This window comes from Mus caroli, unplaced genomic scaffold (assembly GCF_978045245.1).
Source record: "Mus caroli unplaced genomic scaffold, Mus_caroli_1 scaffold_11, whole genome shotgun sequence".
NCBI classification, from domain to species: Eukaryota; Metazoa; Chordata; class Mammalia; order Rodentia; family Muridae; genus Mus; species Mus caroli.
The window spans coordinates 3817330-3838850 of NW_028227266.1; the positions used below are offsets into that span (position 1 = coordinate 3817330).

Here is a 21521-nt window from a genome sequence, read left to right on the forward strand (position 1 = left end):
CCCACTCTCACTTATTGGCCCTGGCGTTCCTCTGTACTGAGGCATATAAAGTTTGCAAGACCAATGGGCCTCTCTTTCCACTGATGGCCGACTAGGCCATCTTCTGATACATATGCAGCTAGAGACACGAGCTCTGGGGACTACTGGTTAGTTCATATTGTTGTTCTACCTATAGGGTTGCAGACCCCTTTAGCTCCTTGGGTACTTTCTCTAGCTCCTCCATTGAGGGCCCTGTGATCCATCCAATAGCTGACTGTGAGCATCCACTTCTGTGTTTGCTAGGCCCCGGTATAGTCTCACAAGAGACAGCTATATCAGGGTCCTTTCAGCAAAATCTTGCTAGTGTGTGCAATGGTGTCAGCGTTTGGAGGCTGATTATGGGATGGATCCCCAGGTATGGCAGTCTCTAGATGGTCCATCCTTTCGTCTCAGCTCCAAACTTTGTCTCTGTAACTCCTTCCATGGGTGTTTTGTTCCCAGTTCTAAGAAGGGGCAAAGTGTCCACACTTTGGTCTTCATTCTTCTTGAGTTTCATGTGTTTTGCAAATTTTATCTTATATCTTGGGTATTCTATGTTTCTGGGCTAATATCCACTTATCAGTGAGTACATATCATCTGAGTTCTTTTGTGATTGGGTTACCACACTCAGGATGATGCCCTCCAGGTCCATCCATTTGCCTAGGAATTCATGAATTCATTCTTTTTAATAGCTGAGTTGTACTCCATTGTGTAAATGTACCACATTTTCTGTTTCCATTCCTCTGTTGAGGGGCATCTGGGTTCTTTCCAGCTTCTGGCTATTATAAATAAAGCTGCTATGAACATAGTAGAGCATGTGTCCTTCTTACTGGTTGGGACATCTTCTGGATATATGCCCAGGAGAGGTATTGCTGGATCCTCCCGTAGTACTATGTCCAATTTTGTGAGGAACCGCCAGACTGATTTCCAGAGTGGTTGTACAAGCTTGCAATCCCACCAACAGTGGAGGAGTGTTCCTCTTTCTCCACATCCTTGCCAACATCTGCTGTCACCTGAGTTTTTGATCTTAGCCATTATGACTGGTGTGAGGTAGAATCTCAGGGTTGTTTTGATTTGCATTTCCCTGATGATTAAGGATGCTGAACATTTTTTCAGGTGCTTCTCAGCCATTCGGTATTCCTCAGGTGAGAATTCTTTGTTTAGCTCTGAGCCCCATTTTTTTAATGGGGTTATTTGATTTTCTGGAGTCCACCTTCTTGAGTTCTTTATATATATTGGATATTAGTCCCCTATCTGATTTAGGATAGGTAAAGATCCTTTCCCAATCTGTTTCACTGTCTCTGGTTTTATGTGGAGGTCCTTGATCCACTTAGATTTGACCTTAGTACAAGGAGATAGGAATGGATCAATTCACATTCTTCTACATGATAACCACCAGTTGTGCCAGCACCATTTGTTGAAAATGCTGTCTTTTATCCACTGGATGGTTTTAGCTCCCTTGTCAAAGATCAAGTGACCATAGGTGTGTGGGTTCATTTCTGGTACCCCATTTTTCAGTAGTGTTGTTTGGTTCTCTGGAGTCTAACTTCTTGAGCTCTTTGCATATATTAGATATTAACCCACAATTGGATGTAGGATTGGTAAAGATATTTTCCTAATCTGTTGATTGCCATTTTGTCCTATTGACAGAGTCCTTTGCCTTACAGAAGGTTTGCAATTTTATGAGGTCCCATTTGTCGATTCTTGTTCTTAGAGCATAAGCCATTGGTGTTCTGTTCAGGAAATTTTCTCTGTGCCCATGTGTTCCAAGCTCTTCCCCACTTTATCTTCTAGTAGATTCAGTGTATTTAGTTTTATGTAGAGGTGCTTGATCCACGTGGACTTGAGCTTTGTACAAGTAAATAAGAATGGATCAAACTGCATTCTTCTTCATGCTGACTGCCAGTTGAGCCAGCATCATTTGTTGAAATGCTGTTTTTTCACTGGATGGTTTTAGCTTCTTTGTCAAAGATCAAGTGACCATAGGTATGTGGGTTCATTTCTGGGTCTTCAATTCTATTCCACTGATCTACCTGCCTGTCTCTGTATCAATACCATGCGGTTTTTATCACTATTGCTCTGAAATACAGTTTAGTCATCAGGGAAATGAGAATCAAAACAACCCTGAGATTCCAACTCACACCAATCAGAATGGCTAAGATAAAAACTCAGGTAAGGATGTGGATGCTGGTAAGGATGTAAAGAAAGAGGAACACTTCTCCATTGCTCGTGGGATTGTCCACTGGTACAACCAGTCTGGAAAACAGTCTGGTGGTACATCAGAAAATCTGGACATAATACTATTTGAGAACCCAGCTATACCACTCCACAAAACATGCTCAAAAATATAACAAGGACACATGTTCCGCTATGTTCATAGCAGTCTTATTTGTAATAATCAGAAGCTGGAAATAACTCAGATGTCCCTCAACAGAAAATGTGGTACATATACACAATGAAGTACTACTCAGCTATAAAAAACAATGACTTCATGAAATTCGCAGGCAAATGGATGGACTGGGGAACCTCCTGAGTGAGGTAACTCAGTCACCAAAGGACACACATGTTATGTACTCACTGATAAGTGAATATTAGGCAAAACGCTCAGAATACTCACAATACAACTCATAGACCACAAGAAGCTCAAGAAGAAGGAAGACCAAAGTGTGGATACTTCAGTCCTTCTTAGAAAGGAGAACAAAATACTTACAGGATATAGAGGGTAGAATAGACTTAGGAGAAAGAGAGGAGAGGAGGGGGAGGGGAAAATAGGAGAGGAATAGGAGATGATAGACAGAGGGTCAGGAAATTGAGAGGTGTGTAGCAACAGGGGATGAGGAACTGGGAGTAACCACCAGAAAGTCCCAGATGCTAGGAAAGCAAGAAGCTCCCACGACCCAACAGTGATGACAATAGCTAAATACACAACAAAGGGGAGGGAGAACCTGTAAAGACCATAACCAGAGTTTAGGCAAGGCTCCTGGTTGAAGGATGGGGCCACCTATTCATCTCCAAATTTTTAATCCCTAGTTGTTCCTGTCTAAAGGAAATTCAGGGACAAAGTGTGGAGCAGAGACCAAAGGAAAGGCCATCCAGAGACTGCCACACCTGAGGATCCATCCCATATACAGACACCAAACCCAGACACTATTGCTGATGCCAGTAAGTGCTTGCTGACAGGAGCCTGATATAGCTGTCTCCTGAGAGGCTTTGCCAAGAGCCTGACAAATACAGATGAGGATGCTAACAGACAACCATAGGACTGAGCACATGGGGATGCCAATGGAGAAGTTAGAGAAAAGACTGAAGGAGCTGAAGGGGTTTGCAACCCCATAGGAAGAACAACATCAACCAATCAGACCACCCAGAGCTTCCCAGGACAAAACCACAAACCAAAGAGTACACATGGAGGAACTCATGGCTCCAGCCACATATGTAGCAGAGGGTGGCTTTTTCTGGCATCAATGGGAGGAGAGTGGCTTTTTCTGGCATCAATGGGAGGAGAGACCCTTGGTCCTCTAAAGGCTAGATGCCCCAGTATAGGGGAATGCCAGGGCGGTGAACTGGGAGTGGGTGGGGGTGGGGGTGAACACCCGCATAGAAGCATGGGAAGGGAGAATGTGATAGGAGGTTTGAAGTGTGGAACCCCAGAAAGGGGATAACATTTGAAATGTAAATAAATAAAATATCTAATTTAAAAAAAAGAAGAAAATACATTACACACACACACACACACAAGATGAAGAAGCTTCCAGAACACCAAAAAGATTGGATCAGAAAATTCTCCTGCCACATAGTAATCAAAATAGTATACAGAACATAGAATTTTAAAAGCAACAAGGGGAAAAAGTCAAGAAAGGCAGACCTATCAGAATTACACCGGATTTGTCAATAGAGACTCTAAAACCTAGAAGGGCAGACACTGGGGTCTTGTAGATCCTAATAGACCACTGATATCAGTCAAGATTACTATACCTAGCAAAATTTTAATCACCATGGATAGAAAAACCCAGATAGTCCACGACAAAACCAAATTTAAACATTACCTTTCCACTAACCCAGCCCTATAGAGGATAATAGAAGGATGACTCTTAACACAAGGAGGGTAACCACATTCATGAAAACTCAAGAAATAATTCCACACTATTAAAACGAAAAGAAGAGCAACACACACACACTAACACACACACACAAACATCACCAACATTAAAATAACAAGATGTAACAATTATTGTTCATTAATATCTCGCAACATCAATGGACTCAATTCCCAGTAAAAAGACATAAGATGCATAAACAGAATCCATCATCCTGCTGTATCTTAACAGCAAAGATAGTCATTGTATCAGTATAAAGGACTGAAAAAATGTTTTCCAAGGAAATGGACCCTCTCGCCCCCACCCTAAAGGCTGAAGTAGCCATTCTAATATCTAATAAAATAGATGTTAAACCAAAAGTTACCATAACAGATAGGAAAGGACACTTTATATTCATCAAAGAACCAAGAGTCAATTCTGAACATCTATGTCCCAAATGCAAGGGCACCCACATTCATAAAACAAACATTACTAAGCTTTAAATCATACATAGAACACTACACATTAATAGTGGGAGACCTCAACACTCCATACTTACCAGTGAACATTGAGGCAGAAACTAGATAGAGAAATAATGAAACTAACTTAGGTTATAATGCAAACGGATCTAATAGACATCTATAGAACATTTCACTCAAACACAAAAGAATATGACTTCTTCTCAACTCTTCACGGAACCTTCTCCAAAACTGACTATATATTTGGTCACAAAGCAAGCCTCAACAGATACATGAAGACTGAAATAACTTCATGTATCTATCAGATCACCCTGGATTAAAGCTGGGCTTCAACAACAGCAGAAACAACAGGAAGCCTACATATTCCATGGAAACTGAACAACTCTCTACTCAATGGTCACTGAGTTAGGGAAGAAAAAAAGAAAAATTAAGCACTTTCAAGAAATCAATGAAAACGAAGACCCAACATACCTAAGTTCATGAGACACTATGAAAGCAGTGCTAAAGGGAAAGTTCACAACACTAAATGCCTTCATAAAGAAGTTGGAGAGTTCTCATACTGACAAATTAAAAGTACACCTCAAAGTTCTTGATAACAAATGTGTGTGCACACACGCACACACACACACACACACACACACACACACACACACACACGAGGAATTGATAGCAGCAAATAATCAAACCCAGGGCTGAAATCAATCAGTTAGAAACAAAGGGAATAATACAAAGAACCAATGAAACCAAAAGCTGGGTCTTTGAAAAAAATCAACAAGATAGACAAACCCTTAGCCAAATTAACCAAAAGGCAGATAGTACCCAGAGTAACAAAATCAGAAATAAAAAGGGAGACATAACAACAAACACCGAGGAAATCCAAAGAATCATTAGGTATTACTTCAAAAGACTGTACTCCACAAAATTGGAAAATATAAACAAAATGGATGATTTCTTTCAGACAGATACCAATTAACAAAGTTAAATCAAGATCAGGTAAACTATCTGAATAGCCCTATAACCCTTAGGAAACAGAAGCAGACATTAAAATCTCTCAACCAAAAAAGCTCTGAGCCAGATGGTTTTAGTGCAGAGTTTTACCAGAGTTTTCAAAGAGCTAATGCCAATACTTCTCAAACTATTCCACAAAATAGAAATAGAACACTGTTAAAATTCATTCCATGAGGACACAGTCACCCTGATAACACAGCCACACAAAGGATCAACAAATGAAGAGAATTTCAGACCAATTTCCCTTATGAAGACTGATGCAAAAATATTCAATAAAAAAATCGCAAACTGAATCCAAGAACACATCAAAGACATCATTCAATATGATCAAGGAGGTTTCATCCCAGCGCGGTTTTTTATGAAAAAAAAATTCTGTCAATGTAATCCATCATATAATCAAAATGAAAGAAAACCACATAATAATCTCACTAGATATCCAAAAAGTGTTTGACAAAACCCAACACCCCTTTCATATTAACAGTCTTGGAGAGAGCCGGGATACAAGGCACGTACCTAAACACAAAGCAAGATACACCAATCCAATAGGTAACACCAAATTAAATGCAGAGATACTTAATGCAATTCCACTACATTCAGGGACAAGACTGCCAACTCTCTCCCTAGCTATTCAATATAGTTCCTGAAGTGCTAGCTAGAGCAACAAGACAGCAAAAGGAGATAAAGGGGACACAAATTGGAAAGGAAGAAGTCAAAGTATTGCAAAACTTCTACCAGAGAACTCTTATAGCTGATAAACACCTTGAACAAAGTGTTTGGATATAAAATCAACTCAAAGAAATCAGTAGCCTCCTCTACATCAGTGATAAACAGGCTGAGGAAGAAGTTAGTGAAACCTTCACAAAAAACACAAATAATATAAAATATCTTGGTGCAACTCTAACCAAACAAGTGAAAGACCTAAGTCTCTAAAGAAGAAATTTGAGGAAGAAGATATCAGAAGATGAAAAGATCTCCAATGCTCATCGATAGGCAGGATTAATATAGTGAAAATGGCCACCTTAAAAAAGCAATCTACATTAAAAAAAAAAAAAAAGAAACACAGGGCCCCCAATGGATAAGCTAGAGAGAGCACCCAAGGAGCTGAAGGGGTTACCAACCCTATAGGTGGAACAACAATATGAACTAACCAGTACCCCCAGAGCTCATATCTCTAGCTGCATATGTAGCAGAAGATGGCCGAGTAGGCCATCACTGGGAAGAGAGACCCCTTGGTATTGCAAACTTTATATACCCCAGTACAGGGGAACACCAGGGCCAAGAAGCGGGAGTGGGTGGGTAGGGGAGCAGGAGGGAGGGAGGGTACAGAGAACTTTCGGGATAGCATTTGAAATGTATATAAAGAAAATATCTAATAAAAAAAAAAAGCAATCTACAGATTCAATGCAATCCCCATCAAAATTTTACCACAATTCTTTACTGATCTTGAAAGATCAATTCTCAACTTCATATGAAAAACAAAAAACTAAAGAGAGCTAAAATAATCCTGGTCAATAAAAAACTTGTGGAGGGATCACTATCCCTGATTTCAAGCTATACTACAGAACAATGGTAACAAAAACTGCACTGTATTGGTATAGAAAACAGATAGGTGGATCAATGGCATCCATTCAAAACCCAGAAATAAACCCACATACTTATGGAAATTTAATTTTGTCAAATAAGCCAAAACCATACAATGTAAATAATATAATACACGTATTAAATTGTCTGTAATGCAGTTCAGACCACCCCATACTTTGCATTTGACTTACAATTCTAATCCTGACTGCTCTGTTTCCAGAGGCTGAATCCGTTCCAAGACATGGGAGTACTGTACATTGGCCTTAACCCAAGCAGCCAAAGGAGCAGCTGCAGTGCTGGCACGCTTAGCATTCTGAAAAAAATTATTACAAGGTATTCAATAACTGACTTAATATCAGATGCACATAAAGTTAATGTCAACATTTTATCTACACATTTATTTTACTTAGGCTTTTAACTGATAGTTTAAACTATAGTAAAATGTTCTTTATTGAAAGAAATATAAGTATTTATGAACTCTACTTGCAATTTTAAGTCAGTCTCCTTTAAGCACATCTGATCTTTCAGAATTCACGCGAGCCAACATGACTGTTCTGTCTTATTTATAAAGAGTGCACATAGCATTTTCTTTCTACATGTGATAAGCTTATATTAAATGAGAGCAAGTTTAAAAGCATTGTTACTGATGTCAAAGAAGGTTTAACATTTAAATAAAGAATTTAAAAAGTATCAGAATCATTTAAGTTAAACTTTCTTGAGGTTTGACACACGTATGGGGAAATAGATGCCCACTGCTACTGAAGTACCCAGCAGAGGAAAAAGCAATGCTGGGAATGGTGTGGGGCAAAGTGAGAAAAGAAAAGGATAAGCAGACAGTACACTCTAGATCCAAACCTATGTAGGCAGTAAAGCTGAAGCGTCGTCTTTTTCACTTAAGATTTTAGATGATCAAGACAAATGCTTGGTAACGACAAGCCAAAGTGTCCCACAGTGAAAACACGTAGCTTAAAACTGGAACTACCTTTGGATCGAAAGAGGCTTTGTTTTTGAAGAGCAGCTCCTCCACACTCTCTCGGATCTCCTTGGGAATGTTCCGCGCATCAAAAGTTGCAATGTCTTCTCTCACTCCCCTTTTTGCAAGGAAGCTAAGAAGAAGGCACAATAACTCAAATATGACCAAATCAAAATTGCTTTTTCTAAATAAACATGACATGAATAGTACTTACAGCCAATCAGTTAACAATACGAGGTTGTGAAGATTTAACACAGAGCTATCGGCCATCATGTTTTAATGAACAAGAAGCACAAGCTTTGAGAGCGTGAGACAGTCTACCTGCCACCCCTTGACTAACCTGGAGCCAGGCCTGGAGTGCGAGAATCACACTCTCCCAACATGTCAAGTATTGCACATTCTCATAGTCCAGACATGCTCCTGTAGTCTTCAAGGAACTTCCTAACACACCACCTCAGCCTAACCTCTCTCTTGAGAGGTAAAAAGACTCCTATCACCAACATGGATCTCAGCAATACAAACCCCAGCACCAACGTTCAATCAAAGACTTGAAGCTAAGTGGCCCCACACCTAGTCAATCCTCAGCCCTTTCCAGCTTATATCTTATACTATTCTAACTCACTCATTCCTCCCTTATTCTCTCTTGTACTTCTTAACCACCCTCTATTTTCCTCTCCCTGTCCCTCTATTCAAACCATCCCCAAAGTACCAAATTCACAGAATGTTTTCTTCATCAGTAACCTGTAGTGAAAACACAATGCTTTTCTACTATGTAAGGATTAAATTACTAAATAAGGGCCATTCTTAAAGATTATCAGGCATTCCTCTCTTCCTTAGTTAGTACTTTGAATAATCACTTGCAGAGAAAATATATTTATATTTTGATATGATTACACATACCTTGAAATTTCAGTATAGTCTCTGTACTATGTATTTAGACAAAAGTTAGTCTGAGAAATAATAAAGGAAATATTAAGAATGATCCACAAAAAAACTGATAGGCCGCCACAATGCCAACAACAGGAAGTAGACCAACTGGAGAAAAGGTACCAGAATACAGCTGTAACTGTACAATTGCAGAAAATGGGCAGGTGAAGTTAATGCAACAGAAGCAGCCATTCTGTCTAGTGAGGGGATAAGGGGACATGTGCTATTCAGGAAGCTGAGCCCTGTTCCAGGAAGGTTGAAGGCAGAGACAGCTAACTTGATGGACTTAAGCGGTGTCCTAGAGACAACCTTCAAATAGAAAAGAGACCATAGACAGTGAGGGGGATAATTCAGAGGGAGTAGGCATTTGCATTTGCTCTGTGGATGAAGAAGATAGCTAGCATTTGGAAAAAAAACTTGTCTGCTTTTCACTATCAAGTTCAGTTTCCCCTGTGAGACATAGCCTCAACAGTAGAATGCTTCTACAGTGGTCTACTCTTGCTGTGGGATGTCCTCACACTGGGCTGCTATCTCAGTCAGGCATGCTCATAGTGTGCTACCCTTATGGTGGCACATCCTCATAGTGAGATGAACTCAGGGTGGGATGTTATCATACTGGAAATACCTATTTCTTTTTAGCCAATGTAAGGTTAATACTGATTATCATCTCATCAGGGTCAGGAATCACCTAGAAGATAAGCCTTTGCTTTGGCAGGGATTCTCTAGATTAGAATACCCTCTAGCATTCCTATGAGGAATTACCCACATTAGGCAATCCAAGTGGGAAAAAGCCCCAGGGGCTGGGACCCTAGACTATAGAGAAGAAAGCATGGTGACCTGTAGCAGTTATCTCTCTTGGTTCCTGACACTGGATCTAATGTGACCCCAGTTACATCAAGCTTCTGCAGCCTTGAACCATACTGTGAATGGTATACAAGCCCTTTCTCCCTTAAGTGGTTTTTGTCACAGTATTTTATCACAGCATCTGGAGAGTAACTAAGAGAGCAATCTAAGAAGGTAGTGCTGAGCTGAGCATGGGATGGACATGCAAACTATGCTCTTCAAAAATATTTATTAATAAATATTGGGAATACATGATGAACAAAGCAAGACCTGGAAAATGACTTGACCAAATGACACTGTCAGAAAATATGTCAATTTGGATTTTAGGTAAGGCCAAGCAATTTTTACAGTGATCCTTACCTCTAAGACCATGAAATATGAAGCCAGAGAGACCTGGGCTAGTCACTGCTAGAAGTGATTTCACACAAGTTACTTAACATGTTCAGACTGAATTTCTTAAAGATGTGGGATAAGAACCTTCAGTTCACATAGTCACTGTATTTGTAAAAATGGAAAGATGAACACAGTGAGAATGGAAATGTGGCTGGAAATATTCCCACTAACATGGTGCAGAGCCTCTGGAAAGCTTTGCAGGAGAAAGGGAAGTCTGTTGATATGGGCTAGCATAGACTCAGAATGCTGTCAGGAGCTTAGAAGACAGAAAGGAATGCCAATAAGAAAGATAGCTAGATTAGTTAGGGAAGCAGAAACCGGCCTGAGTAGGGCCACAGGCCACATCCGGCCAGATCAGCGCCGGGGTAGCGGGAGCGCAGGGTTGCCTGACACCCGCCAGCTACCCACGACCCCCGCCGCAGGATTTTGGGACTGCTGGTGAGTGGAACACAGCTTCTGTTCCAGTCCAATCACGCGGGACCTGAGACTGCTCTGGTTGGGGAGAGAGAAATCCGGCCTACATAGGGCCACAACCCTCTTCAGGTCAGAAAAGCACCGGGGCAGCTGGGGCGCAGGGTCGGCTGACACTCACCAGCTACCCACAACACCCGCCACAGGATCTTAAGACTTCTGGAGAGTGGAACACAGTTTCTGCTCCAATCCAATTGCACGCGGGACCAGAGACTGCATTAGTTAGGGAAGCAGAAAAACGGCCTGTGTAGGACCACAGGCCTCTTCCGGCTGGACCAGCACCGGGGTACCGTCAGCTACCCACGACCCCCGCCGCAGGATTTAGAGACTGCTGGTGAGTGGAACACAGCTTCTGCTCCAATCTTTAAACAGTGACAACGATAACAACTAACCCCAGAGATTACCAGATGGCGAAAGGTAAACGTAATAATCTTACTAACAGAAACCAAGACCACTCACCATCATCAGAACCCAGCACCCCCACTTCGCCCAGTCCAGGGCACCCCAACACACCGGAAAAGCTAGACACTGATTTAAAAGCATATCTCCTGATGATGATAGAGAACTTCAAGAAGGACTTTAATAACACACTTAAAGAAATGCAGGAGAACACTGCTAAACAGGCAGAAGACAATAAAGAGAAAGCACAAAAATCCCTTAAAGAATTGCAGGAGAACACTGCTAAAGAGTTACAAATCCTTAAAGAAAAACACGATAACATAATCAAACAGGTAGAAGTCCTTACAGAAAAACAGGAAAACACATCCAAACAGATGATGGAAATGAACAAAACCATACTAGACCTAAAAAGGGAAGTAGACACAATAAAGAAAACCCAAAATGAGGCAACACTGGAGATAGAAACCCTAGGAAAGAAATCTGGAACCATAGATACGAGCATCAGCAACAGAATACAAGAGATGGAAGAGAGAATCTCAGGTGCAGAAGATTCCATAGAGAACATCGGCACAACAATCAAGGAAAATGTAAAATGCAAAAAGATCCTAACTCAAAACATCCAAGAAATACAGGACGCAATGAGAAGACCAAACCTACGGATAATAGGAGTGGATGAGAATGAAGATTTTCAACTCAAAGGACTAGCAAACATCTTCAACAAAATTATAGAAGAAAACTTCCCAAATCTAAAGAAAGAGATGCCCATGAACATACAAGAAGCCTACAGAACTCCAAATAGACTGGACCAGAAAAGAAATACCTCCCGACACATAATAATCAGAGCAACAAATGCTCTAAATAAAGATAGAATACTAAAAGCAGTAAGAGAAAAAGGCCAAGTAACATATAAAGGCAAGCCTATCAGAATTACACCAGATTTTTCACCAGAGACTATGAAAGCCAGAAGATCCTGGACGGATGTTATACAGACACTAAAAGAACACAAATTCCAGCCCAGGCTACTATACCCAGCCAAACTCTCAATTAACATAGATGGAGAAACCAAAGTATTCCACGACAAAACCAAATTCACACATTATCTCTCCACGAATCCAGCCCTTCAAAGGATAATAACAGAAAAAAACCAATACAAGGACAGGAACCACGCCCTAGAAACAACAAGAAGGTAATCCCTCAACAAACCTAAAAGAAGACAGCCACAAGAACAAAATGCCAACTTTAACAACAAAAATAACAGGAAACAACAATTACTTTTCCTTAATATCTCTTAATATCAATGGACTCAACTCCCCGATAAAAAGACATAGACTAACAAACTGGCTACACAAACAAGACCCAACATTTTGCTGCTTACAGGAAACTCATCTCAGAGAAAAGGATAGACACTACCTCAGAATGAAAGGCTGGAAAACAATTTTCCAAGCAAATGGCATGAAGAAACAAGCTGGAGTAGCCATTCTAATATCTGATAAGATTGACTTCCAACCCAAAGTCATTAAAAAAGACAGGGAGGGACACTTCATACTCATCAAAGGTAAAATCCTCCAAGAGGAACTATCAATCCTGAATATCTATGCTCCAAATACAAAGGCAGCCACATTCATTAAAGAAACTTTAGTAAAGCTCAAAGCACACATTGCACCTCATACAATAATAGTGGGAGACTTCAACACACCACTTTCACCAATGGACAGATCATGGAAACAGAAACTAAACAGGGACACAGTGAAACTAAGAGAAATTATGAATCAAATGGATCTGGCAGATATCTACAGAACATTCTATCCTAAAACAAAAGGATATACCTTCTTCTCAGCACCTCATGGTACCTTCTCCAAAATTGACCACATAATTGGTCACAAAGCAGGCCTCAACAGATATAAAAATATTGAAATTGTCCCATGCATCCTATCAGATCACCATGGCCTAAGGCTGATCTTCAATAACAAAATAAATAATAGAAAGCCAACCTTCACGTGGAAACTGAACAACACTCTTCTCAATGATACCTTGGTCAAGGAAGGAATAAAGAAAGAAATTAAGGACTTTTTAGAGTTCAATGAAAATGAAGCCACAACATACCCAAACTTATGGGACGCAATGAAAGCATTTCTAAGAGGAAAACTCATAGCTCTGAGTGCCTCCAAAAGGAAACTAGAGAGAGCACACATCAGCAGCTTGACAACACACCTAAAAGCACTAGAACAAAAGGAAGCAAATTCACCCAAGAGGAGTAGACGGCAGGAAATAATCAAACTCAGGGGCGAAATCAACCAAGTGGAAACAAGAAAAACTATTCAAAGAATCAACCAATCAAGGAGCTGGTTCTTTGAGAAAATCAACAAGATAGATAAACCCTTAGCCAGACTCACTAGAGGGCACAGGGAAAGCATCCTAATTAACAAAATCAGAAATGAAAAAGGAGACATAACAACAGATCCTGAAGACATCCAAAACACCATCAGATCCTTCTACCAAAGGCTATACTCAACAAAACTGGAGAACCTGGATGAAATGGAGAAGTTCCTAGACAGATACCAGGTACCAAAGTTGAATCAAGATCAGGTTAATGATCTAAACAGCCCTATATCCCCCAAAGAAATAGGAGCAGTCATTAATAGTCTCCCAACTAAAAAAGCCCAGGACCAGATGGGTTTAGTGCAGAGTTCTATCAGACCTTCAAAGAAGATCTAATCCCAGTTCTTCACAAACTATTCCACAAAATAGAAACAGAAGGTACTCTACCCAACTCATTCTATGAAGCCGCAATTACTCTGATACCTAAACCACAAAAAGACCCAACAAAGATAGAAAACTTCAGACCAATATCCCTTATGAATATTGATGCAAAAATCCTCAATAAAGTTCTTGCTAACCGAATCCAAGAACACATCAAAACAATCATCCATCCTGACCAAGTAGGTTTCATCCCAGGGATGCAGGGATGGTTCAATATACGGAAATCCATCAACGTAATCCAGTATATAAACAAACTCAAAGACAAAAACCACATGGTCATCTCGTTAGATGCGGAAAAAGCATTTGACAAGATCCAACACCCATTCATGATAAAAGTCTTGGAAAGATCAGGAATTCAAGGCCCATACCTAAACATGATAAAAGCAATCTACAGCAAACCAGTAGCCAACATCAAAGTAAATGGTGAGAAGCTTGAAGCAATCCCTCTAAAATCAGGGACTAGACAAGGCTGTCCACTTTCTCCATACCTATTCAACATTGTACTTGAAGTCCTAGCCAGAGCAATTCGACAACAAAAGGAGATCAAAGGGATACAAATTGGAAAAGATGAAGTCAAAATATCACTTTTTGCAGATGATATGATAGTATATATAAGTGACCCTAAAAATTCCACCAGAGAACTCCTAAGCCTGATAAACAGCTTCGGTGAAGTAGCTGGATATAAAATTAACTCAAACAAATCAATGGCCTTTCTCTACACAAAGAATAAACAGGCTGAGAAAGAAATTAGGGAAACAACACCCTTCTCAATAGTCACAAATAATATAAAATATCTTGGCGTGACTCTAACTAAGGAAGTGAAAGATCTGTATAATAAAAACTTCAAGTCTCTGAAGAAAGAAATTATAGAAGATCTCAGAAGATGGAAAGATCTCCCATGCTCATGGATTGGCAGGATCAACATTGTAAAAATGGCTATCTTGCCAAAAGCAATCTACAGATTCAATGCAATCCCCATCAAAATTCCAAATCAATTCTTCAACGAATTAGAAAGTGCAATCTGAAAATTCATCTGGAATAACAAAAAACCTAGGATAGCAAAAACTCTTCTCAAGGATAAAAGAACCTCTGGTGGAATCACCATGCCGGACCTAAAGCTGTACTACAGAGCAATTGTGATAAAAACTGCATGGTACTGGTATAGTGACAGACAAATAGACCAATGGAATAGAATTGAAGACCCAGAAATGAACCCACACACCTATGGTCACTTGATCTTCGACAAGGGAGCTAAAAACATCCAGTGGAAGAAAGACAGCATTTTCAACAAATGGTGCTGGCACAACTGGTTGTTAACATGTAGAAGAATGCGAATCGATCCATTCCTATCTCCTTGTACTAAGGTCAAGTCTAAGTGGATCAAGGAACTTCACATAAAACCAGAGACACTGAAACTTATAGAGGAGAAAGTGGGGAAAAGCCTTGAAGATATGGGCACAGGGGAAAAATTCCTGAATAGAACAGTAATGGCTTGTGCTGTAAGATCGAGAATTGACAAGTGGGACCTCATGAAACTACAAAGCTTCTGCAAGGCTAAAGACACCATCAATAAGACAAAAAAACCACCAACAGATTGGGAAAGGATCTTCACCTATCCTAAATCAGATAAGGGACTAATATCCAATATATATAAAGAACTCAAGAAGGTGGACTCCAGAAAGTCAAATAACCCCATTAAAAAATGGGGCTCAGAACTGAACAAAGAATTCTCACCTGAGGAATACCGAATGGCAGAGAAGCACCTGAAAAAATGTTCAACATCCTTAATCATCAGGGAAATGCAAATCAAAACAACCCTGAGATTCCACCTCACACCAGTCAGAATGGCTAAGATCAAAAATTCAGGTGACAGCAGATGCTGGCGAGGATGTGGAGAAAGAGGAACACTCCTCCATTGTTGGTGGGATTGCAAGCTTGTACAACCACTCTGGAAATCAGTCTGGCGGTTCCTCAGAAAATTGGACATAGTACTACCGGAGGATCCAGCAATACCTCTCCTGGGCATATATCCAGAAGATGTCCCAACCGGTAAAAAGGACACATGCTCCACTATGTTCATAGCAGCCCTATTTATAATAGCCAGAAGCTGGAAAGAACCCAGATGTCCCTCAACAGAGGAATGGATACAGAAATTATGGTACATTTACACAATGGAGTACTACTCAGCTATTAAAAAGAATGAATTTATGAAATTCCTAGCCAAATGGATGGACCTGGAGGGCATCATCTTGAGTGAAGTAACACAATCACAAAAGAACTCACACAATATGTATTCATTGATAAGTGGATATTAGCCCAAAACTTAGGATACCCAAGATATAAGATACAATTTGATAAACGCATGAAACTCAAGAAGAATGAAGACCAAAGTGTGGACACTGTGCACCTTCTTAGAATTGGGAACAAAACACCCAGGGAAGGAGTTACAGAGACAAAGTTCGTAGCTGTGATGAAAGGATGGACCATTTAGAGACTGCTGTATCCAGGGATCCGTCCCATAATCAGCTTCTAAACGCTGACACCATTGCATACACTAGCAAGATTTTGCTGAAAGGACCCAAATATAGCTGTCTCTTGTGAGACGATGCCGGGGCCTAGCAAACACAGGAGTGGATGTTCACAGTCAGCTATTGGATGTATCACAGGGCTCCCAATGGAGAAGCTAGAGAAAGTACCCAAGGAGCTAAAGGGATCTGCAACCCTATTGTTGGAACAACATGATGTACTAACCAGAACCCTGGAGCTCTTGTCTCTAGCTGCATATGTATCGAAAGATGGCCTAGTCGGCCATCAATGGAAAGAGAGGCCCATTGGACTTGCAAACTTTATATGCCCCAATATAGGGGAATGCCAGGGCCAAAAGAATGGGAATGGGTGGGTAGGGAAGTGGGGGGCGCTATGGGGGACTTTTGGGATAGTATTGGAAATGTAATTGAGGAAAATATGTAATAAAAAAAAAAAAAGAAAAAAAGAAAGATAGCTAATGAGACTTCAAACAGTAAAAATGACTCACAACTTTTGTACACCTCCCTCTGTGTCCTGTGGCTCTGTGTGAGAGTAAATTTAGTGGTCAGTTTAGTCAAAAAGTGGACACAATTTCAAGGTGTCCCAGAATTCAGGTTATCACTGACTGCTTTGTTTTGGGTTTAAGGAAAAAATTGCCAGCAAAAGCAAAGCAGAAAGATTTTAAAATCCTGCACTTTCTCCAAAATAGAATAAGGCTCGAGCTGATAGATAGATAGATAGATAGATAGATAGATAGATAGATAGATAGATAGATAGATAGATAGATGGATGGATGGATGGATGGATGGATGGATGGATGGATGGATGGATGGATGGATAGATAGATAGATAGATAGATAGATAGATAGATAGATAGATAGATAAATAGATAGGTAGGTAGATAGATAGATGATCCATTAAAATAAAGCTGAAGGGATTAGGGTATTAGAAAGCAGCAAACCAAACAGTGCCATGCCCTGGAACAATGCACATAAAGTTTGGTAGGATCTCAAGCATCAGCAGGATCAATGCTTGAACTCATCTGAAAGGCTCTGCTATGGGCAGATAGTTCTGTGGTGCCTTTCTCTCTCTCACACACAGCTCCCTGTGACAACTGTTTCCTGGAGATCAGTCACTGAGTCAGCAGTAGATATCATCTAAGCCCCTACCTCCTGCTAATGCTTAAACTAGTGGAAACCTGGCATTGTTCATGTGACTGCAGAGTTTGAAGGCATCCAAGATACAATAATTATGGGGAAATGGGGAACTCAAAAGGGGAACACTGGAAGTTGCAGAGTGTATACAGGTCCTGAGATAGTAACAAATACAGGTGAAGATAAAGGGGAGAACTGGGGAAACAGGGGCAGCAGAAAGATGGAACCATGCAGACAAGAAGTCATTCCCAGAGCAAGACCACGCAGGCTGAACACATACAGCACTGCCCAAATCCTTTGTAGCTTACACCACAAAATTATATGTCCCAGTCACTGGGCATGGAGCTGGCAGATTAAATGTTTACCATACTGGCTCGCAAACTCACCATGGTCCCAATTCCTTTCTTGTGGAATGTTTATATTGTACCATTACTTGTTCAAAGCTTCTTAATTCTACAGGGCTAGTAGCTAGAAGATTGCCTAGAATCTAGGTTGACAAAGAAACTTTGGACCTCTGAGCAATGCTAGAACCACTAAAACTGGGATCTTATGAGATAGACAGAATGCATTTTGTGATGCAATACCTTGTTGGGATGCTATGGTTTAAAAAGATGTGTTTGGGTGCCAAGCTAACAACAAGAAGTGTTAAGAATTGAGACTTGTTAATCAACTTGAGAGGATGGAGAAGTAACTGGGGACTGAGTAAAGCATACCCCTGACATTTCTAGAGAGGGTTGATGTACAGCACAACCCCATAGGCTGGAGCTCCAGATGGAATAAAAGGAGACATCATCTACAGAGGATGTTTGGTTCCTGGTCCTGGTTATGTGAGCTGATTTACCCATCCCTGCCATGGTAAACATCTCTGAAACTGTGATCCAAAACTATATGCATGCATGCAGACAAAAGGTCATTGGTGAAAACAAAAACAAAAACAAAACCCATTCTGTATAAGTGAAAAAACTTACCTTTTCATGCTTACCCATGATGTATCAAAGATACCCATTAACCTCAAAACTCCTTCCAGAATGTCTCGGATTACATCTGGTGGCATGCGGAGTGAGCGGATTTCTGAAAGAGATTCTGGCCTAATGTTTCCAACTGCTAGCTTAGCTTCATTGACTAGAGGCTAAGAAACAAAAACATTAGGAATTGTTAACGTGTGTGTCATCATGACTGAGATACTTACTTCCCCAGGGATCTTTATATTGTAGAAAAAGCCTGGCTACTTAGTCAAATGTGCAGGAAACAGACTTAATAGTATGCCCTAACTCCTATCTGGCAAGCTTTCTTTGATTTATTTATTTATTCATTCATTTATTTATTTATTTATTTATTTTTGGTGTTTCGAGACAGGGTTTCTGTGTAGCCCTGGCTGTCCTGGAACTCACTCTGTAGACCAGGCTGGCCTCGAACTCAGAAATCCACCTGCCTCTGCCTCCTGAGTGCTGGGATTAATGACTGATACTTTGTACACACCACACTGGCAACAATGCCATACAATAAACTCAACAACAACAGCACTTAAACTCCAATACAATGGTAGGTGAATGTGTGAAAGGATCACAGTCATACTTTGTTAGAACATAGAGTTTTAACTTACTTGTACTTCTTTTAATTCATCATCAATTTTACTTTTTCTCTCTTCAATTTTAACAACTTCTTCTGCTATTCGCTGTTTCAATCTTTCAAGTTCTGTCTTTTGCTCACTAGCATCCTACAGGAATAGAATTATGACATTACAATCATACTGCACTCAGTGGTTAAAAGGATGAAAACAGTGTTTCCTGATTTTTTAAATATTAATATTGGGTTAATAGCATGATAAAGGCAATTTTCTCAATTGAAGGTCTTTTTTCCCACATAACTCTTGCTTGTGTCAAGTTGACAAAAAAAAAAAAAAAGAACTCAACAACCATGACAGACAAAAATTGTATTTGAGAAATAGATAAAACAGAATGGCAGAGGCAGGCGGATTTCTGCGTTCGAGGCCAGCCTGGTATACAGAGTGAGTTCTCGAATAGCCAGGGCTACACAGAGAAACACTGTCTCGAAAAACAAAAAACAAAACAAAACAAAAAACAAAAACAAAAAACAGAATTATGGCACAGAGATCTAGTATGATTTATAAGTTCTGTTCAAAAGTCAGCTCTACTTTACCACCATCAACAGAACAAAAGCACATAACAGGAAAAATCATAAGTTCATTTCTAAACCTGCCTTATTCTGCAAATGAAAAACTGGGCTGAAAAGATATATTTTATGCATAACCAGACACTGCAGCTCACAGGAGAGACTCAGTTGCAGAACACAAAGGGAGCAGCTTCACAGCCCTCCAATGCTGGTGGTAAAAGGATGCAATGGACAAAGCACAGGGCACATACAGACATGACACCCAGGCAAAGAAACAGAGCATAAATGTCACTTGCACACAGGTCCAACTGAAGTGGGATTTTTGGTTTTACTGGAGACTCAGTTGTGTCATGTGATGCTTTTCTGGAAGCTGTCTTATGAGAGGATGCTTTGCTGGAGTGGATGCTTGAGAGGACATGTGATGTTTGTAAAAGGTATAAGTATAACGCAGCAGACAGTGGACAGTGCTCTGGCATTGGTTTGCCTTGCTGGTCTTGGCTGGGCTTCTCTAATGCTGGTCTTCACTGATGATACTCTTGCATTGGTTCATGTTGCTTGACACTGATCTTCTCTGGTCATGACTTCATAGAGAGACACATACCATAGAACTCATGATATTCCAGGGACTTCTTGCTGCTTCCATGAACTTGTACCAATAGGTAGATCTCATGGTTTCTTTGGGACCAAGCACTGCTGATGATTCATGTTTGCTGTTTGCTAGTGGACTGGGCTACTGATAACAAAGATTAGAATTGCCTGAAAGAACTATTTCTAAACAGGTCCACATCCTCTTTGTCCTATTTGCCATCTTCTCTCCCTACCTTTGGTTGCAGCATGAGCCTTTATTAAAGTGGGGTTTGAAAAAATATAAGCCTACAGGAATGGCTAATACAAGTGCACATGAGACAACTGAGGGCTTGACACCATCAGTATGAATATGGAAAATAACACACATGTCTTTTGAAGGTCAATGTGAGACAGTATAGATGAACCATCTCTTTTAATCTAAGTTAAAAATATTATTTTTCACACTGATAAGTGCTATAGAAGTCCTCCATCTCACTCATTTATCTACTGGCCCCTGGCCCTCCCAAACATCACCTGCATGGACACTGTGATCTCCTGAAGGGCAGAATCCGCTTCATCCTGCTTTATTCGAAGCAGGATACTCTGCTCGCCAGCCTTTCTGTTCAGCTCATCTACAAGAGCTTTGGCTTCATTTAGTTTAGACACGCCAGCCTAAATGGACACAACATTGATTGGAGATATAAATGAAGAAATTCTATTTACATTCAGAAAAAACCTTCATGAAACAATCATGCAAATGGAGAAGGGGACCATTGTTTTCTTCCTTCTTCCCTTCCTCCCTTCCTTCCTTCCTTCCTTCCTTCCTTTCTTCCCTCCCTCCCCCCTCTCCCTTCTTTCTTTCTTTCTTTCTTTCTTTCTTTCTTTCTTTCTTTCTTTCTTTCTTTCTTTCTTTCTTCTTCCTTCCTTCCTTCCTTCCTTCCTTCCTTTCTTTCTTTCTTTCTTTTTTTTTATATAGAATAGAGTTTATTCAGGGCATGGGGAGGAGAATTAAGAGGGTAGCAGAGGCAGAGAAAGGCAGAGAGAAGGAAATATTAGAGAAATGGAGGCTGGCCATGGCCACGTGGAGACAGGGGGGAAAGAAATTGGGAGTAAGGGGTCAAGAGGCATGAGAGAGGCAAGATCATAAGAGGTTAAGAGGGCATTGTTTTTCTTGTTAAGCAGGGTGTTTTATCATACCCATCAAGATGTAGTA

At 40.3% G+C, this 21521-nt stretch overlaps 1 protein-coding gene across 3 annotated transcripts in view; it reads right to left on the bottom strand.

The window, feature by feature from the left end:
- Dync2h1 (dynein cytoplasmic 2 heavy chain 1) overlaps positions 1–21521 on the bottom strand; it is a 265134-nt gene that overhangs the window by 141031 nt on the left and 102582 nt on the right. For all 3 annotated transcript variants that reach the window (XM_085844392.1, XM_085844391.1, XM_085844390.1), the window contains 5 exons: positions 20843–20980; positions 19212–19325; positions 18577–18737; positions 8145–8268; positions 7354–7475 (listed from right to left, as the gene is read on the bottom strand). In XM_085844392.1, coding sequence (XP_085700518.1) covers positions 7354–7475; positions 8145–8268; positions 18577–18737; positions 19212–19325; positions 20843–20980 — 659 coding nt within the window. The remainder of the gene's footprint in view (positions 1–7353; positions 7476–8144; positions 8269–18576; positions 18738–19211; positions 19326–20842; positions 20981–21521) is intronic.